At 43.3% G+C, this 18,729-nt stretch overlaps 1 protein-coding gene across 8 annotated transcripts in view; it reads right to left on the bottom strand.

The window, feature by feature from the left end:
- LOC128894234 (protein abrupt) overlaps window positions 1–18,729 on the bottom strand; it is a 143,500-nt gene that overhangs the window by 20,793 nt on the left and 103,978 nt on the right. For 4 of the 8 annotated variants that reach the window (XM_054155843.1, XM_054155844.1, XM_054155845.1 and 1 more), the window contains exon 8: window positions 8–7,841. The exons of 2 other annotated variants lie outside the window; for them this stretch is intronic. In XM_054155843.1, coding sequence (XP_054011818.1) covers window positions 6,847–7,841 — 995 coding nt within the window. In that variant the 3' untranslated portion in view covers window positions 8–6,846. Of the gene's footprint in view, window positions 1–7; window positions 7,842–8,217; window positions 12,604–18,729 lie in introns of those variants that run through there. 2 more of the 8 variants (XM_054155848.1, XM_054155849.1) reach the window with 2 other exon arrangements.

The raw sequence follows: 18,729 nt of genomic DNA, 5'->3' as shown, positions 1-18,729 counted from the left end.
GTAGTAGTAGTAGTAGTAGTAGTAGTAGTAGTAGTAGTAGTAGTAGTTTCTATAAGTATAGTATCACGGCCTGGCTGCTTCAGATTTCCTGAGTTTGTTATTACATTTACATAATGCGTTATTAAATCGTGCCGGTTTACGATGAACCTGAGACGGCATCTCGCTCCCTTCCGCGACGTCACGCACGAGCGTTCCTCGCGCACCATCTGGATCCATGTGGTATCCTGCGTGTCTTTCAGGCTAACCGGAGATGGGCAAAATTCTCATTCGAATAAAGACATAGAACAACGAATAAAGAATGAACAACCGTTTATTCGTTACTCGTTGAACAAGAATTTGAATTTGATTTATAAAACGAAAAGTTTTACAACGAACAAGTACAAATACTGTTTGATCGAATAAGCGTTGGTTTTTATTTCTTCTCTATTATTCGAATCAAATTTTGCCCATTTGTTACGCTAACACATCGCAGTCGCTACACCATCTGGAAGAAGAGACGATGACAGAATGCGACGAAACAATTGTGAGGGCAAGTTCTTTCTATAAAAGTTCTTGGAAATCTTTTCACGTCGCGTCTGGCGTTACGGCAGCTCTCGATGATCCTTTTTTCTGTAACGAAAGTCTGCCTCTTCCTAGTCTGCTCACGGTATACTCTGTTCTCTTCGAGACAAACCTTTTTATTTTAGGCGAGAGAGTTTCGTTAAGTCAGGACTATTTCCCTCCTCGGCCAGGGTGCTTATTTGCATTCCCCCCTCCGGTTACGAAGCGAACCTTCGGGATGCTGGCTGGCAGACAATTCGTGAAAGGCTTACCGCGTTTACGGCGTCGTTAATCCGCCTTTATAATCACCGTAAAGCGTCGCGAAGGCGCTGGGGTCGATTCGACCTTTACGAGATTTGGTCGCGCTCAGCGTTTATTATTGTCGATACCGAGAGCTGCCATTCCTTGTTTCCCGGTGTCGTCGCGTTCCACCATGCGTTGGGTAATTACTTTGTAATTACTTTCGTAATAATCGCCTAAGAATTGTCAGATTAACTGTGTATCGCAAACTATAAGAAGCATAAATTAATTCGGCGCCTTTGCCAACGAAGTAATTATGTATTTATAACAAATGTACGGAGACTAAATTCGTGAAAGTACTCTTCATGGTTGATGATGATTTTCATCTTCGAGGTTGGTTCCCGATTATTGAAATTAAAAGCAGTATTACGAAGTTTGAAATAGTATTTTAAATTTTTTAAGTCACGGTATCTTCACCGAGACATTTTTCAGTGTGAAATGCAAAGAGCACGAAGTGCACCGTAAAAATTGTCCAGAAGGAATAATGCCACTAGAACCTTCGCGTTACTCAGTTCGTTTGATAGATCGCCATTGATACTTCCATCCCGTGGGCTGATGTAATCATAATCGATAACGCTTTGAATCCACAAAGGTCGGGAAAACATTCAAATTTGATTAGTAATTACGATACAAACTCAAAGGCACCGAATTAATGTGCGCAATGCACTTGCAATCTACAATCGTGAATTGGTAATATGTAATCTCTCAAAGCTAATCGTGTTCGATTATTCGATAATTATTAATCACGATTACTGTTCGCTCGGTAATCATAATCGTGGATTACGTTTAGCTCAAGACTGCCATGCGTTAGCTATGTTGACCATATACTTTTCTCCTCTTTAACAACTTTCTTACCTCGTGTTCGTCGAACGTTTGGTCCTCGACGAAAGCCTGAAGAGTCTCTCGGTAATTTTTTTCGGTACTTGAGTTAGGAATAACGTATAAATTTATTTGTTCGGTTCGAAGTCTGTGTTCTTTGTTCGGTTTCAAGGACCAAACGTTCAAGCATGGGCGGAAGAACGGTCGAAATCGTCGCGAAAGGGAGGTTTTCACGCAACACGATTGTCTCTCTAACAACTATTGCAATACTGTAGTTGGTGGTATCATTCCAAGTGACTATTGCGAACTATGTTCAACGGACTATTACTTTAACGTTTGGGGTTGCAACACCCGGCAGGGGGTGGCGGGGTTTCTCTCACGGGGGCTCTGTGTAAAAATATTTATATGTATATGTACAATCGGTATACACATATATGCTTCTGTCTGTATACATATATATATAACTATATAAATACTGTCGTAGAAAACTATGATTTGTAGGAGGGAGGGCGTGAATATATCTGGTTGTCTCTTCTCCGTAGGGGAAGCGAACGTACCCCGCCAACCCTGTTATTATATGCTCTCTTAACGTGTGTGTACATGTGTCAGTGTATACGTGCGCGCATGTGTGTCTGTGTCCCTTTCTAGAATTCAACGAGTCTGTTTGGATTTGCTAGTGTAAACGTGTGTATGTATGTACGTGTGTATTATACGCGTATCACGCGACAATCGATGAAATCGTCGCTCCTATTTATAGTTTAAAAAAAAAAAAATAAAAATAAAAACGAAACAAAACAAAGACGAAGAAAGTCTATCGACGAGATCACTGTTGCATTCCGTCAACGTTGACGATCGTCATGGTGGTTTATGAAGCGAGGAACACTTTCCGTGCACTCGTCTTCCGTTTAAGATAATTTTTTTCTCATCCGCGTCACAAAACGAAACGCGGCAAAGAAAGGGAAACGAAAGGCTTCAAGTTTCCGGTTCGACTAAATTCTTGAACAAAATGGCACGAGAAAAAACGATTCGATTTTCGATTTCCTCCCTTCGTCCAGCGTTCGGATAAGTTTTTAGCTTTCCTCCCTCGATCGTATCCTCTTATCGATCGTTTCGCGTTTCTCTTTTATTTTAGATTCTCCTCCTCGGCAAACACCGCGGATAAATTTGTACTCTGAAAGATTTTTTTTTGTTTCAATGAATTTCTCCTTTTTTTTTGCATCTTCTTTACCCTTACGTTCGTTTCGGGACACGCCTGATCCGTAACATATAGAGAGCTTCAAGGCAAGAAGTGGTTCCTTTTGTACCGATTAGACCATGGACTCGCGTCTCGATCGATCATTCCCGCATTCTCTTCCACGATAAAAACGTCTATCTACGAAGCTTCCCAGTAACTTCGCGACGAATTCAGCCAGACCCGTGGATCCCGTAGCGAGTTGAACGCGCGATGATTTCATTTCTCTGACAGCAACAAGTATTAAAATTACAAATTTCGGAGAACTGGAGTCGCAAACATATTTCGGTTGTCGAGAACTCTCGTCGCCAAGTCCGTTTGCAAAGCCTCCGTCTTCGATTCGTATACAAATGTTCCAATCGTATACAAACACCATCGTATATGTACAATATAAAGTTTAAAAAATTCGAAAATCCCGCACGTTACGTTTCCGAGTCTACGTCGAACAATTACGCCAATCTTCGCCGTAATTTTGACACGTCCACCATCCGTTTGCTTCCGATACGTTCGTGTTATTATTGTCTTGGATAAGAATTCCTTTCCGTCCTGTGGTACGTCCCAGGTCGCCAACAAAATATTGCAGAAACATCCCAAAAATTGGCGTTCGACGCGGCTTGTTCAAAAGTTTCTCAAACCTCGCCACAAGATTCACGGTCGACTGATCCTTTTGATTTCCCGAATTCTACTTTTCTTTACTCCTTTTTTTTTCTTTTTCTTTCTTTTTTTTTTTTTTTTAATTGGACGTATCGTCGTTGCGCACGATATAAGTATTCTCGCAAGAGTTGAGATATCGTCGCGTCTGGTCGGTGACACGCAGTCACCAAGACTTCCCTGCGTTCAACGATAAAATGCTCTTACAGTCTACGGGGGTTAAGTATACTCCGAGTATTGTGTACAACCTACTTATCTAGGTAATAGTCTAAACCTGAAACTCGTTAAGTCGTCAGCCATAATGGTTCTTTCATTTTCTCGATGTCATTCCCCATGCACGCAAAGAACGAGAAAACACGTAAAATAAAATCGAATGAAACCGAATGATCCTTCGTTTAGAACCGCGCCACTACGGTATTGCTAATGTTCTCTTTTCCCTAGACATGTCTAACGTGTTTATGTATATATATATAATATGTATTCTCCATATGTATAGGCTACGAAGGTATATCGCGAATCAAAGTAGCTCGTGTATGTATTATTAGTAGGAACCATTTTGAAGATTTATCCTCGAGCCTGAACGCGAAATCGCGCGCGCAGCTGCGATCTACTCGATCTCTTCGTCATCCTTATTATCGTCGCTTAGATGAACTGGAGATATGGCAAGACCGATCACGTTTCGTTCGTCGACTGATATAAAAAAAATTAGAAAAGGATAAAAAATGTATAGTGTACTTCAAAGTAATGCTAACGGGGGACTGGGCATCGTTGATTGAAATGAATAAAAATTAATGACACGTTCAAGAATGCGGAAGGACTTCGACCAATGGCATCAGAAAACTGTAAAAGAAACGTGGGAAAACTGATCGAGATTCTCGGTCGATTGTATCTTCATTGTTCTTTCTCGCGAAACGTTTCCGTAACTCTTTCGTTTCCTCAAAAAAAGAAATTTATCTTCCGCTAATCTATGGTTTGCGCTAATCTACGCAAGTTGGACGAATGAGAAGATAGAGCAATTAATCGGCTACGAAGATGCCGTGTCTAAAGGTAATCGTGTCGTCTCGAGGGTCGATGTTGAAAGCTTAAGTACTATAAAGTCATGGCAAGCCCTGGGGATTCGAGTGTCGATCGCACGATGAGTACGATCGAATAGAAGATCAAGGAGGAACTCTAAATGGGATACCGTCAGTCTGTCAGACGACATTCGATTTTTTGATTCTTCGATTCGAGAGTTTGTCGCAGTTCGCGCGCTACTCCGCCTATTCCGTTATCAGGATAGCATAAAGCACCGTCTCAAGCAACAAACAAAGATAGTTTCGCGTAAGTCAGTATTTTGTTATTAAACTACGTTCTCGTATATACAACGCGTAGCTCAGAACACGAGACGATATATTTTCTTTATTCGGCAGCAAGTAAATTAAAATTGTTATGGAATCGTAAGATGATGTTATCTATTGCAATTGTCTTTATCGTGTCAAATCCACAATATTTTGCTTTGAGTATAAATTGTGATAGATTTTGTATTAACATGATCGAACTCCAAAGATAGTATTAATATACGATATGATACAGCTTTTCTGTCATCTAAAACTTCATATCAATATTTTTATTACATATAATAAGTTGTAGCAAAGTCTTGTGTACATTGCCATATAGATAATTATAATCAAAACTAAAAACAAGGGAGAAATTAGAAAATAGTATAAACTAGGCTAAGTATTATTCAAACGTAAGTTAATTTTGTTATCAGTGTCCAAAAAGCGCGTAAAAACTTATGTAGGTACATATGTGCATTACGTATAGCTAAATTTATAGATTAAGCACACTTTAAAATATATTAATTTGAAAATAAATTATGTTTGAAGGGGTTAATGGAAAAATTGTTCTGGAGTTAATATTTCTCAAAATTCAATATTAAATATGATAATTTAAGATTTTAAAAAACTACTATTTGTTCACATTTCACGTTTTAGCGAAATACTATCCACTACTGAATATAATAAACCTTCATCTCAACCAACGAATTTCTCTTGTTCGCTGATCGACACGGTGCGCTATCCAAAGTTTGTTCCGTTTGCATCCTTTCCGTCTCATTTCCTACGATAAAACGAGTAGGCAATTAACAATCGCGATAATCGTCGCGCTCCAAGCGTCGCCACTAATCGTTGAGACACGACCGCGCATACTTTTACACGGGATCTCCACATATCGTCATAACTTACTATCTTTTTCCGTATTCTCGTGTACGAACGTACGTGTCTGTACGTATTTATTCAAGAATGTGGTATTAAAGTGTATCGTGTACGTAATGCCATGTGTCTGTTTTCGAAATGCACGCGTTTCTAAAAAATATGGGGTGCTAATCCTAACGCTATACGTACCCTCTCTACTTGTTACCTAATGTGTGTGTACGTGTGTGTCTGTATGATTTCCTTCGCATGTGTACGTACATTTCGTGGTACGCTAACTTCACTATAAATCTAGACAATATATTTTTTTCCTCAACATTCATATATCATAATAATAATAATAATAATAATAATAATAATAATAATAATATTAATAATAATAATAATATAATATAATATAATATCTTCTCGGGCGTCGCGTGCTCGCGACGGGCACCGTTCTTTAAACCTTTAGAAAATGAAAAGAATAAAAGAGTTGCCCTGGCGTCACCTGGCTTCTCGCTCACCCTACCCCCCCCCCCCTCTCTCTCTCTCTATTTTTTCTTTCCATGCGAGTACGCCCTGTGAAGCGTCGCCTGCTTTGACCAATATAAATTCCGTAAAACCGTGAACGACACAGCGATACTTTTCGCTGGCCGTCTCGCGACCTGCTCGCGTCGTCTTCTTCTTTTCTTCGTCCATGAGATTCGTCTTGGTCTGCCCTTATCACTTATCGTTTATCGTGTTCACTGAGGTAGACAGATGGAATATTATTAACGGGGTGTTAAATGTATATACGTCGCGCTGACGTGGACAACAAAACAACCGTTCGTTTCGTGCGCGTTTCACGAAGGAGGGATGATTAAGTTTCTCTGATCAAACTACGTTTGGAGAATGGGGTGGGATCGGTGTATCGTGCTGCGTCGTTGTCGTCTTCTTCCTTCTTCTTTGGAAATTGTATCTCTCGCAACAAAAGAAAACAGGGGTAAGTCTTTACTGAGGTAGTGGATGGATTTGACTGTGAACGAAGACCGTGGCCGGTTCTGTTAAATCCAAGGCGCACGGTCCCCTTAAGCACTTCCTAATCGGGTCACGTGTCACGAACAGGTCACATGTTCCCCCGCGCGTAGGCGCTACCTATTCAGCCTTAACGATCTCCGGTTCCTCGTTCTCGCTGAAGTCGTCGTCCTCGCCCCCCGACGACTCGCCATCGTCCATAAGCACGCCGTGCCTATCCTGCATCAGGTCCTGACGCTCGTCGTGCACTACGCCCAATCCTCGGCCCTCGTCTCTCCCGATCATCGGATAGTCTTCCATGCCGCGGCCTAGCTTGTCCATTCCACTCATGTGAGCCATTTTGGCGGCATGCGCGGCCGCGACGGCTGCAGCTTGTTCGGGGCTCAGTCCCATCGTCGCCAGGCCAGAGTTCTCCGCGATGAACTGCAGGTAAGTGTCCAGGATCGCTGATCCCGTAGCGCTGGTGTTGTGATGGCTCGGATGAAGGTGACCGGGTGGATGCAGAGGCGCCATGTTCGGCTCGCGACTGCCGTGCATCGTGTCCAGGGATTTGGCTGCTATCGCGGTCGCTGTCGAGTTCTTTGCGCTGCTACTACTGTTGCTGCCACTGACTTTGGTGATCACAGTGTTGTTGTTGGGCGTCGGCGAGCCGTACCTCAAGCTCAGGGGCAGCGTCAGGTCCTCGGGGTCGTCGCCGCCACAAATGCTGCTGCCTGCCTCGGACGGAGCCCCACCCCGCGGTATCTCCAGCCTCATGTCCCCTCTTCTGGGTCCCGTGGGGCTAGCACGTGCACGCAATTCCGCAGGACTCACCTTGACGCCCGCCTTGGCCAGTAGACGCGAGGCCAGATCAGGATCGAACGGGCTGGGCATCGGGAGCACCGGCAGGTCCTTGGTGCTTATGCCCCGATGCTGTCGTGACATGTGGGAGTGCAAAGAATTCCTCGACTTGGCCACGGTCCCGCATAACACGCATCGATATCCTGGACAGATCGTGTGCTTATCTTCCAGGTGGGTGCGCAACGTGTGGGCAGATCGATAGATCTTGCCGCATTTCGGGCAGGGTCGTGGATCTGTGGCGCGAACCCGCGTCATGTCCAAACCGCGCCGGGCGACTGAAAAAGAAGATAAACAAAAGACTGATGAAGTGAAACGAGCACCGCATTGGATGGCCTGTCAACGATTAGCGGAAACAAAATTCACGCGATAGAAAATAAAGAAAAAACGCGAACTTAGGAGATAAGTGAGACTAGGTCTAGAAACAACGCTTCGACTGCACTTGGGATCTTTGCACTCGTTATTTTACCTGACTCTTGGACTAAAGCCGTTGGTTATGCGCGATGGACAGGTTAAATAAATAAAAAGAATTCATCTATCAACGCTGATCTAAGTTCTGGAACCGCCTCAACCGTTAATGGATCGCTCGGCTAAACTGAGTGTCGTTGAAAAAGAAAGAAATAGAGGTGAATATCCATGAAACGAAGATTGATGAGCCACGTTACCTTTTTTGAATACCTTTTATTGTACAAAGCATTACTTAAATAGTATTATACTTTATTTCGTGTGTCGTATGTATAATCTTATGTAACGCTAATATCTGCTAAAATAGTGCGTATGATGCTCTATACATTGTCCGTGACACGAGACGTCGGTCGTGAAAGCGATTCGACGGAGTAACCGGAAAGTCGGCTTAACGATATTGAAAAAAACGACCGCGCTTTTCGCGCGACTCTCGGAAATCGAGATTTATGGATCGAGACTAGTCGTAATCGTTGCATCGCGATAGATGTTCCAACCGCACGCGCGACCAACGACCCGTGCACGCGAATATATATTTTGTCCCGTATTTAGTCGCAGCGTATCGCTAGTAACTATCGTACACGTGTGTCGAAAACTTTAACCGGCCTGGGAAATTCTTCACCTAGGAAATACTGACAAAACACAAGACTGTAGAAAAATAAGGCTAGGCGTTGATCGAGTCGACTGTCCGTCGGCGCTCTGACCGACCTCCTCGACATACAGTTCGCGCGATTACATCTGCCGTTAATATGTCTCTCTACGCGTATGAATGCGTGTGTGTTTCCGTGTAAATATATGCGTAATATTGCCTCGCGTTACTTCGGATAACAATTACGGAAGCATTATAAAGTTATTCTCGTTACCGATACGATCTCGATCTTTGCGACTGAATAAAGTTTGTTTATTTGTGTCCACGACCGCGCAGCAGTGCGCACGCGTGTGTTCGATTCGAGTTCGACGCGTTCCGCTCGTAAATAATATTTTTCGACTCCCTGCTAAGGTCTTAAAACTACGCTCTTTAACGTAAGGCTGGCTTACTCAGCTTAGAGGAACATTGTTTTCTCTTGTAAGATACGTAACCTAACCATTAATGTCGTCATCATCGACATCGTAGTCTTATGTTCAACGTCGACGTTATTATTACACGTTATCTATGGTTGTGACTAACGTTTTTCTGTCTTTCAGGCTCTACTGGAAATACTGCATCGTACATTTTTATACAAAATCAACGCTCTCTCTCTCTCTCTTTCTATATATGTATAGATAGATTTACTCTTCATCATATATATACTCTCTCTATAATATTTATATTTATTTATTTATATATATATAATATATTCCTTCTTTTCTTTCTTTAATATAATCTTTCGAATATTTACAAAGTGTGCGCTTCTCAATGGGGAGTACAGGTCTCAGGAGGAGAGGTGGGTGCTTGTGCGGCGTTTCAAGAATAAAGCACGTAAGAACAACCTTCGAGCGGAATATCCCGGCTCAAAAGTCGTTCTTTACCCTCTGTGTATATACTTACTCCTAACTACCTCGTAATTTCGCGTCTAACCTTTAGAAACGTTTAATAGACTCTGGCACGCGAGACCTTTCCGTTAAAAACGCACCCTCCACCATTCGAGAAACGATATCGAGTCGCGTGCAATCGTTACGACAAAGAAAAGAGGGCGGGAGGGGGTGCAAGGGAGAAGAAAACGACCGTTGAACGCGTCGACGAGTACCAAATCAAACGGCTACGAAGGATTACTGCGAAAAAAAGTGTTCCACTGGCATGGTCTGCGAGAATCACCCTTGGAAGAATACCCAGCGTCGCCCGTCGCCTCTTTATCAGACGTAGGTCCATCTGAGCGTCTTGATTTGATCCCACTGAACGGGATGCTTCAATCGCATGTGGTTCCGCACGCTGTTAGGGTGAGAAAAGGTTTTGGCGCAGGAGGCAACAGGACAGGTGGGCGAATCGCGCGGATAGTGATGCTCCAAGTGAGCCCTCATGGTGCTGATGTCCTGCAACGTCCTACAACAAAGCGGACACCTGTAACCGTGCTGTTGATGATGATCGCGCATCATCTTCTGCTGTCTAAAGTCCGGCTGGCTGCGCTGATACTTGGTCGTCGTGGTGCTCGCCGTGGTAGACGTGGTAGCCGCCGGCTGGTCTTGCTCGTCTTCCTGTAGCGCCTGATGATGGTGATGGTGAGGAGGAGGAACGGATGGTGGATGATGATGACGATGCCGATGATGTTGCTGGTGATGGCTGTGGTGGTGGTGGTAAGCCGCGCCCTCTGCCTCATCGAGCCCGTGATCTGCAACCACCACCACACCAACGTTACCACCAGCCACCACCACCGTAAACCCAACCCCAAACCTCTAATAAAAACAGAGTACCAAAGCTGCCGCCCACCCCGTAACCCCCGGTTCATGCGGACTATCTAGGGGTGGGGAGGGGTTACATCCCACAAATGGTTTCTGGTTGCTGGTATCTGGCGGATCGCTAATTGCTCTCTCCGCTCGATATCGCGCGCAATTGGCAGACAGGACCGTACGGAATCCGCGCAATCATCGCGTAAATCGAATACTGAAGCGAGCCACTCGAACGTGTTCGAGGCTGAATCTCACGTGCCAGATTATTACGAAAGCGTTTCGCCTCTGACGGCGGCTGAACACGCTCCCCGACGGAGGAGAGTCGAACATATTTAAACCTCTTGTTGGCTCGAAGGTGGCGGAGGTGTAAGCGTTCGTTATTACACATTTCATAAAATTACCATTTGCAAACATTTGTAAGCAGCCGGGGTTTCGATAGAGGGTTCGTGCCATGCGTTCGAATATGGATACGGATCTCACGACTGCTTCCATGCCGCGTAGTAACCCCTATCCGCTATCGTGATCGCGAAACATTAAGCGCGTCGTATCGTCCCGGTATGCCCTACAGCCAGATGATTGCACCGTTTTCCGCGAGGATTCTCCAGACGATCTATCGGCTCGTCTGCGATTTCTACGGAAAATAGGAATCTCGCGATTAACATGGACTCGCGGATACAGCCGGCCACTCGTTAACGATCATGTCAAGATTACTTCGAGATCCCTCTTCGATATTGGCTGTACAGGGTGCCTCGTGATACGCGCGAAACATTTCAGGGAGTAACTTAGTCTACACAAACATGTATCTTATTTGATTTTGCTTATGATGTAGCGAGTTTTATATTTTCGGTTAGTTTTCACTGTAACACTGAAACTATCGAGTCGGCCAATTTGACCCCTGTACTTTAAACTTCTTCCTAAAATCAATTCATTATTAACAGTGTTTGAACCGCAATTTTTGGAGACAATTAGTGTAATAGAGAATCAATTTGATTTATAAATTAGTTTGTTCCTCCGTTCTCTAAGTACAGAGGTATAGTTATACGTATAATAGGTACGCGTCGACCTCGATAGTTTTAGTGTTAACGCGTGTTTGTAAATGTGTCTTGTCAGCGACCTGGCTACTCTTTCGATCCTCTGGTGTTACTCGAATTTGTTGACAAATTTTGTTGAATTTTTGTATTTCGTCACTTAAATACGTTCGATAGGGTGCAAATTGCGTGTCTCGCAAACAACATCAAACAAACATGTGTTCGTATGCATTTATTTCAATAGTCTTGCATGTCGAATTAATCCCTGACAATTCCCCACGTATCGCGAGCTGAGGTATTCAAAGAGTCGACTTCTACTATGTGGTGACCAGGTCATTTCAAACAAAGAATGTCCTATATGCTATAGGTACTATACTTCGTTACCGAAATAAACATTCTTTGCGTTGCAAAAGATCCGTAAATATATTATTCTCGATACAATCGATCAACTGTAGTCATTTTTCGTTTGGAATCACCTGGCGATACGCGAGCAAGGTTTCTTTAGTACCTCGCCAGACACCCTGTACAGAAATAGACGTATAACCCAGTTCGCAGCGTATTTTCGCGACCGAATTTCCAACGCGAGAATAATTGATAATTGAAAAAAAAAAAAAAATACACCATCGATGAATAATTTGGCCGCCGTTGACGCGACAGCGAAGCGTCAGAATTCGAAAGCAGCTCGACATCGAATCGCGGATCGCGCTGTATCGACGAACGTCGAGCAACGACCCCCGACTTCATCTCGTCGCGGTACGTTTTTTATGGGTGTCGTCGAGCGACAACGCGACGGCGGACGAGGAGGACCGTACTCATGGCAACGAGGAGGACGAGGAGGGCGACTGATGCTGCTGATTGGGATTGTTCAGGCTAGGCCGCTGGTGTATCCCGTGCGCCTGAAGCTGATGATTGATCAGGTAATGCTTGGTCTTGCAGCGCTTCCCGCAAACGTTGCACTGGGGCCACGTCTCCGGTGGCGGCCAATTCGAGTGGACATTTTTCACGTGTTGCCGAAGGTTGCTCGGCGACGAGTAGCTTCTGCCGCAGTAACGACAGAGAGGCCTAGCATCGTCGTGGCGCAGTGCCGTGTAGAGTCTCGCGAAATTCTCCACGGCTTGCGTAGTTTCGCTGGCGGCCGCGGTCACCGCCGCCATCGCGGCATCCTCCCTCTTCGGCATCACCGATCCTACAACCAGGACGTGCCCGTCAGTTGATTCTGTCGTCTCTTACTCTCGCTTTTCTCCCTTTCTCTCCCCCCCCCCCCCCCCAATTGCATTACACTCCCACTTCAGTTGCTCGTTCGTACTTTTTCTAACTCGCAGCTCTACATTCGCTCTCTTCTCTTATTTCTCTCTCCCATGTGCACACAATCGTCTCCCGCAGACGTTTTCTTTCTCTCGTACGCACACGGAAACCACCGTGCCATTCTCCACTGACACACCAGCGCGTAACATGTGACCACTCACACGTACTCTTTTCCTCTTGCGCATTCTCTCCATCCCTCGTCACTTGGCCTCTTCGCTCTCACTTTCGATCCGTTCCGCACCCTCGGGCACACACTATCGTACTCGGCCAATCTATCTTTCTCTCGCCTCCTTCGTACACCATACGCCCACGTGCTCGTGCATACACGCGCACGTACATATATACACACGCGCACGCATACACACTCGCGGGCACACAAACACACACACACACACACACACACACACACACACACACACAGAGCTATCGTACTTATGCAAACAAGGCACCCCCCTCATACATACACACGCACACACGCAGGCTACTCTCATACCTGTGCAAACGTACACACACTCAGGCTACTCTCGTACTCTCAGGGCATGCCCGGTTGTAGGATGTTTGGTGTGTTGTTGTTGTTGTTGTTGTTGTTGTTGTAGTTGTGCTCGTCAGCGTTGCTCTCGTATAAAACGCACGCTCGATTCGTGGAGAAACGCATCGATCGCGCCGTGGAGGCTACCTAAGTACGCACCGGTGTGTCTTTCCATTCCTCGAGATTCAAGCTTTTGTCTTAAAGCAGGGTTCTGGTTTGTTTCGACGGAGAAACCGACACATTCGTATCAATTTTATTTTCTAATGCTTTAGGGTCTTAAATTATGTTCGTAAAATTGCATAGCGATAGACTGAGATTTCAGAAAGTCGTAGCCTTGCAAAGAGCTACGAAGAACATACAGGTCAAAGAATACAACTTAACCCATTCACTGCCACCTACGGAATATTATATCTCGTAATTTGCGTTATAAATTTAAATTAATTGCAATTGGTCTTGGAATAAGTTTACAGGTGTTTGAGTTAAGAATGATTAGAAACGAAGTAAATTTTATATAATAATATATTTTTTATAAAGCAGCAAATTTAATAGTATGTTTTGTTATTAAATTAATAACTTGAATTACATATTTGTATTAAATCTTGGCGCTCAGGGCAAAACGTTCTAAATTTGTGTGGCAGTGAATGAGTTAAAACCTTAATGAGTTTAAACCATTCAGCCTAAACTATGAGTCTGACGCATGACCGTGATCAAAACGCACCACCGAAAATCTAACTCGTGATTAACTAAACGTTTCGTCCACGCGAAGCGCCAAATAAATGAAGCCTGAATGGGTTAAAACCACTTTTCTTCGAACAACTTTCTTCGACCTGGTGCTGATGAATTTCAAGAAGTAATCGTTGGTTTGAAAGTAGACATGCGCGTTCGAAATATATGTGGCTATGCTTGATACTAGAATTATTGTTACTTCAATTGTCTTTTTTGATTGTATAACACGTTCGACCCCAATGGATCCACCGATGGGTTATGATGTCACGTGTTACGCATTCGCGCGTTTGTAATAGTCTGTTATTTTTATGTTTTATTGGACTTGTCAAGTGCTATCTGCACTTCTGTAGAATACTATTCTTATTCTATATTGTTCGCGTTTGACTGAATAGTCAATCGTGTGTTCCTTCGAGAATCGTAAGGTGACTGTCTTCTAGTTTGTGTAACTCTGATGTTTTAAGCGATATTTCTAAATATAGTGTTGCGACAACTTTATTTACAAATATTGAAACTTCGAACCGAAACTCTATTTTTATGAAAATAAAATTTAACCCATGTTACTAAGGGATAGTGTAGCCGTTTATTACTGACAAAATTAAAAATGTAGAATCGGTTCAGTACTTCCGGAGATATTACCTCTACATACAAATAAATTTTACCTCTTAATAATATTATTGTAGATTCGTCGCTTGACGAGGAATATACGAAGGTAGGCACTATTTCGAACGCGTTAAGCTAGATTGTTCTCATTTCAGGACAAAATTAGAAATCTTTTTTACCACTTTGAATAATTCTAGTACGAACGATAGCCACTGTTTTATCGATTAAGGACGTCTTTTTTTGTTTCCTTTTACGGGCGATCTCAACGTCACTATCATCAACATCGGTCATCTTTTTTTCGAAGGCTATCACTCATTACCCCATATACAATTAGTATCGATTACTCTTATCCAATTGTAATATGGCGTATTTACAGTTTAAATGTGAACAAATGCCGACGCCAAATTTGCATTTCGTGTGATAATTTGTTTTCAACAACACACGTTTCCGAAATGAACTCAATTCGTCACCCAACAAACCAGACCCCTGCCTCGAAGGTCTTAAACGGTCCGCGTCATATTCCGTCGTGGGCGCCCCCGTTACGTTTGCGGGATGTTTCTACGCGGTATCAGTAGCGACGTCGTTACGGTCACCAAGCGACAAATAGAAGAAATACCTCCTAACGTTTTTTCAAACTGAGCATCGTCGCCACTTTTGTTTTAGTGCGTTTCAAACTCTCCATGAAAGGGAGAGATAGAGAGAGATATAGAGACAGAGAGTGAGAGTAAGAGCAAGAAAGTGAAAGAGAACGGATAGGTAGACAAAGAGAAAAAATAAAGATAAAATGACCGAGACGATAAGGGAGTTTCCCGATTTAAGAAAGAGATAAGTAAAAGCGGAAGACAGGGTGGAGTTCGAAGAAAGGACGTAGAATACGGAGGGACAGAGACGGTGAGCGAACTACGTAAGAACCCTGGTATTGATCCACCTTCTACGCTTCGTTACGATTATCTTTCGTACGATCTCTAAGCAAAAGGCCTCTCCCACTTTTCGTGCTCGTCTCATTACGTAAAAGGGGAAGAATGTGCAGGCACGGCGTGACAGGTATCCGCCTTCGAAATCGTCCTCTACGAGTTAGCCTCCCCTCGAATCCTCCGTCGTCGTGAGCCGTGGAATTTATTTCGGGACATGGGGGATAACGTAAGGGTCCGATTCGACGCGGACTATTCAGGCCTGAGAGACGCGTTTAACTCATTTGCATCATTGGGAGATCTTTGCGTTCGGTTTACCTGGGTATCATCACGAGCGCGTATACTTGGTACTGTACAACGAACGATTGGTTATTACCTTTCATGAAGCTATCAATTTTTATTATTCACAAATTAGTGGAACGATTAAGGGGGTGTTGCAGTCTAGAACTTAAAAAAAATCTACACTTTTAACAAAATATCTGTCAAAGGATTTCGTTGAATTCGAAAAATTATTGAAGTTAAAGGCGTTTAAAAAGAACAGTATACAGTGCGTCCCAGTCTAAGTGATACAGAGCTCTAACTCCAACTATCTACTTGGAGATCGGCCGAATGCAAAATTTCAAATATGGAAATTGCATGGTAAAATGGGGCTCATGTTTCAGCGCGAAGGAATTTTTGTTAACTTTGTTATTTAACGTGATATGATGGTCAAGGCTCAGAATATTTGTATTCTTCCCATTTTCCTTCGTTTGGCCTAGAATCCCAAACGAAACCCTCCGTATCGATTTCAAGAACCACATGGTGCTTACTGCATCAATGGGACCGAACCGAGTTTTCTCCTTGAAAATTACCAAACTTTGAAGCGTTATAGCTTAAAAACTAATAAAAATCGGATAAATACATTAAAGCTTAATGAATTCGCCTTGAAAAGTATTATCGCATGGTACAAAAACATATAGTTCCATTTGAAAACGAAACTTGACCATTATATCTCGTTAAATAACAAAGTTAACAAAAATGCCTTCTCGCTGAAATATGAGTCCCATTTTACCATGTAAATTCCATATTTGAAATTTTGCATTTGGCTGATAGTTTTGGAGTTAGAGCTCTGTATTACTTAGGCTGAGACACCTTGTATGTTTCTCAGATAACCACCCCCTCGCTACCAACCCATTCTTATTTCTTTTGCCCGTAGTTTCGCTAGGATTTAAATCGGGAGATCGAGGAGGCCATGCAACTGGTCCACCACGTCCAATCCACCTTTGACCAAACACTGTGTTTAAGTGCTCTCTCATAATACTAGCAAACAAAAATGTTTATATCTCAGAAGCGGTTGACCTTTCGATCAATGTTTACTAAAGCTTTTTTAGTCAGTACAGTGTGCCCTATACCCCATATAAATATTGAATCCTTTTTTTTTCAAACACCCTGTATACATGTATAAGTATACGTATCTGATACAAGATTACTTAAATTATGTTTAATTTTGATTATTTTCATTCAAAATAAATTACGTATATTCATAAAATATGAATAAATATGTGTGCAATACCCCATAAACAAATTCCTTATGAATCTAAAAATAAAAAATCTAAAACAATATCTAAAAATTGACACTCTAATCTAGAATGCCTCTTTTAAGCTTTTTATGTTCTTAGAAACATTTGCACTCAGATATGTACGATAATAACAGATAGGCGTCAGGGATATTTTTCATACTTCCGTGTGATGCAAATGGGTTAATTTACGATCAGGCTCGTCGTTTCTCTGCCGACGCGACTCTCTCGGTCTAAGGATTAATTTTTGCTCGGTGTCGGGTGAAATATAGCTCGAATAAGAACATTCGCGCGGGAAAATGGCGACGCGAGACCATGGGGAGGGGTTAGGTGGAGTCGGTGAGACCGCAGTCTGATTTACAGTGCCGGACGAACAACCAATTTATTAGAATTACACAACCGGTACATAGAGCGCGAACGGCAGACCGTATTCAGCGATGATTTATGCATCGACTCGGCCACACTGGAATCCGCCCGGAATTAAGGTCGCGCGACTAGGAGACCGCGATCCTTTCCGTTTGAATTTTTCACCCGTTATCGGCTGTGAAAGTAAACCCGTCGGTGGCCAATAAACACACCTGCGCGAGCGCGCAAGGGGCGTGAAAACGTTTTATTGGATCGATGCATAATTTCGTGTCGTTTCATTTTCAACAGAACCTCGCACCAAAGAAATAAGTTCTTCGCCGTGTGTTATGAAGAGTCCTCTAAAAGGAACTTTAGGATTCTGTCTTTTAATCGAACATGAATGGTACGGAACATATCCAATTTGAACATCGGCAGTAGATGTAACACAATCGCGATTAAACGTGAATGGAAGAGTACCAAAGTAAACATCTCTGGCTAGCACAGTCACCACATTTATATGTTATCAAAGCACTTTAAGTTTGGAGAACAAAGCGTTTTTATGTACGTTTTAATAAATAAAACGGTAACGCTCTTCTAGAAATTATCCAATTCGTACGAGTCTATCCCAAGGATAGAGAATCAAGTATACCTGTATTAAAGGCAAATGGTCGTCCAACCCCCATACCAATAAAATAATATAGCATCTATATTTCAGTAGCGTTCATATTATTTAGTCCACCCCCTGTAACGAGTAACGCGCAAATGGGTCGTCGGTAAATTGAATGTTATGCATAAAACCGTAAACTGCTCTTCTTATTTTGGTTGGAAAGAAAGACTCGTTTCTACGTCGAGGGAACGAAGGAAACTTGTCGATCGATTGCGCGGAAGTCGAATACTATTAGGGCAAGTTTTTCTCCGCCGGATGGAATCACGTAAGACAGTTGGGTGAGTAATTGTACCAGCGAGTTCGATCGATCGAGGGTTGGCAAGTGTACGTGCTAGCTTGATTACAACGAACCTCCGAGCCGATCGGTCGGAAGAGAATGATAGGCCGTTGGGGTGTGGTGCAGGGAGTAGGGGAACGTCCAGCAGGAAGAGAAAATATCCTAGACAGCGAGAGAGGGGAATAGCGGTCATGCGGTGGAAGGATCATGAGAGAGGCACCGGGAAATAGCCGCGGAAGAGGCGATAAAATACAGGGTGCTCTTAGAATGAGCCATCCTACTTTAGGAGCGTGTTTTACTCGCCATAGCGGTGAAAAAATGGTGTAGGAATATGGACTCCTGAGTGTCTTCTTTGGGAGCCTTTCGAATCAATTCTTCGGAAATGCTAACCTCTGT

Source organism: Hylaeus anthracinus, unplaced genomic scaffold (genome assembly GCF_026225885.1).
Source record: "Hylaeus anthracinus isolate JK02 unplaced genomic scaffold, UHH_iyHylAnth1.0_haploid 3, whole genome shotgun sequence".
In the NCBI taxonomy this organism is placed as follows: Eukaryota; Metazoa; Arthropoda; class Insecta; order Hymenoptera; family Colletidae; genus Hylaeus; species Hylaeus anthracinus.
Note: the sequence above shows the minus strand (reverse complement) of the source record. Positions and strands in the feature narration are given on the sequence as shown.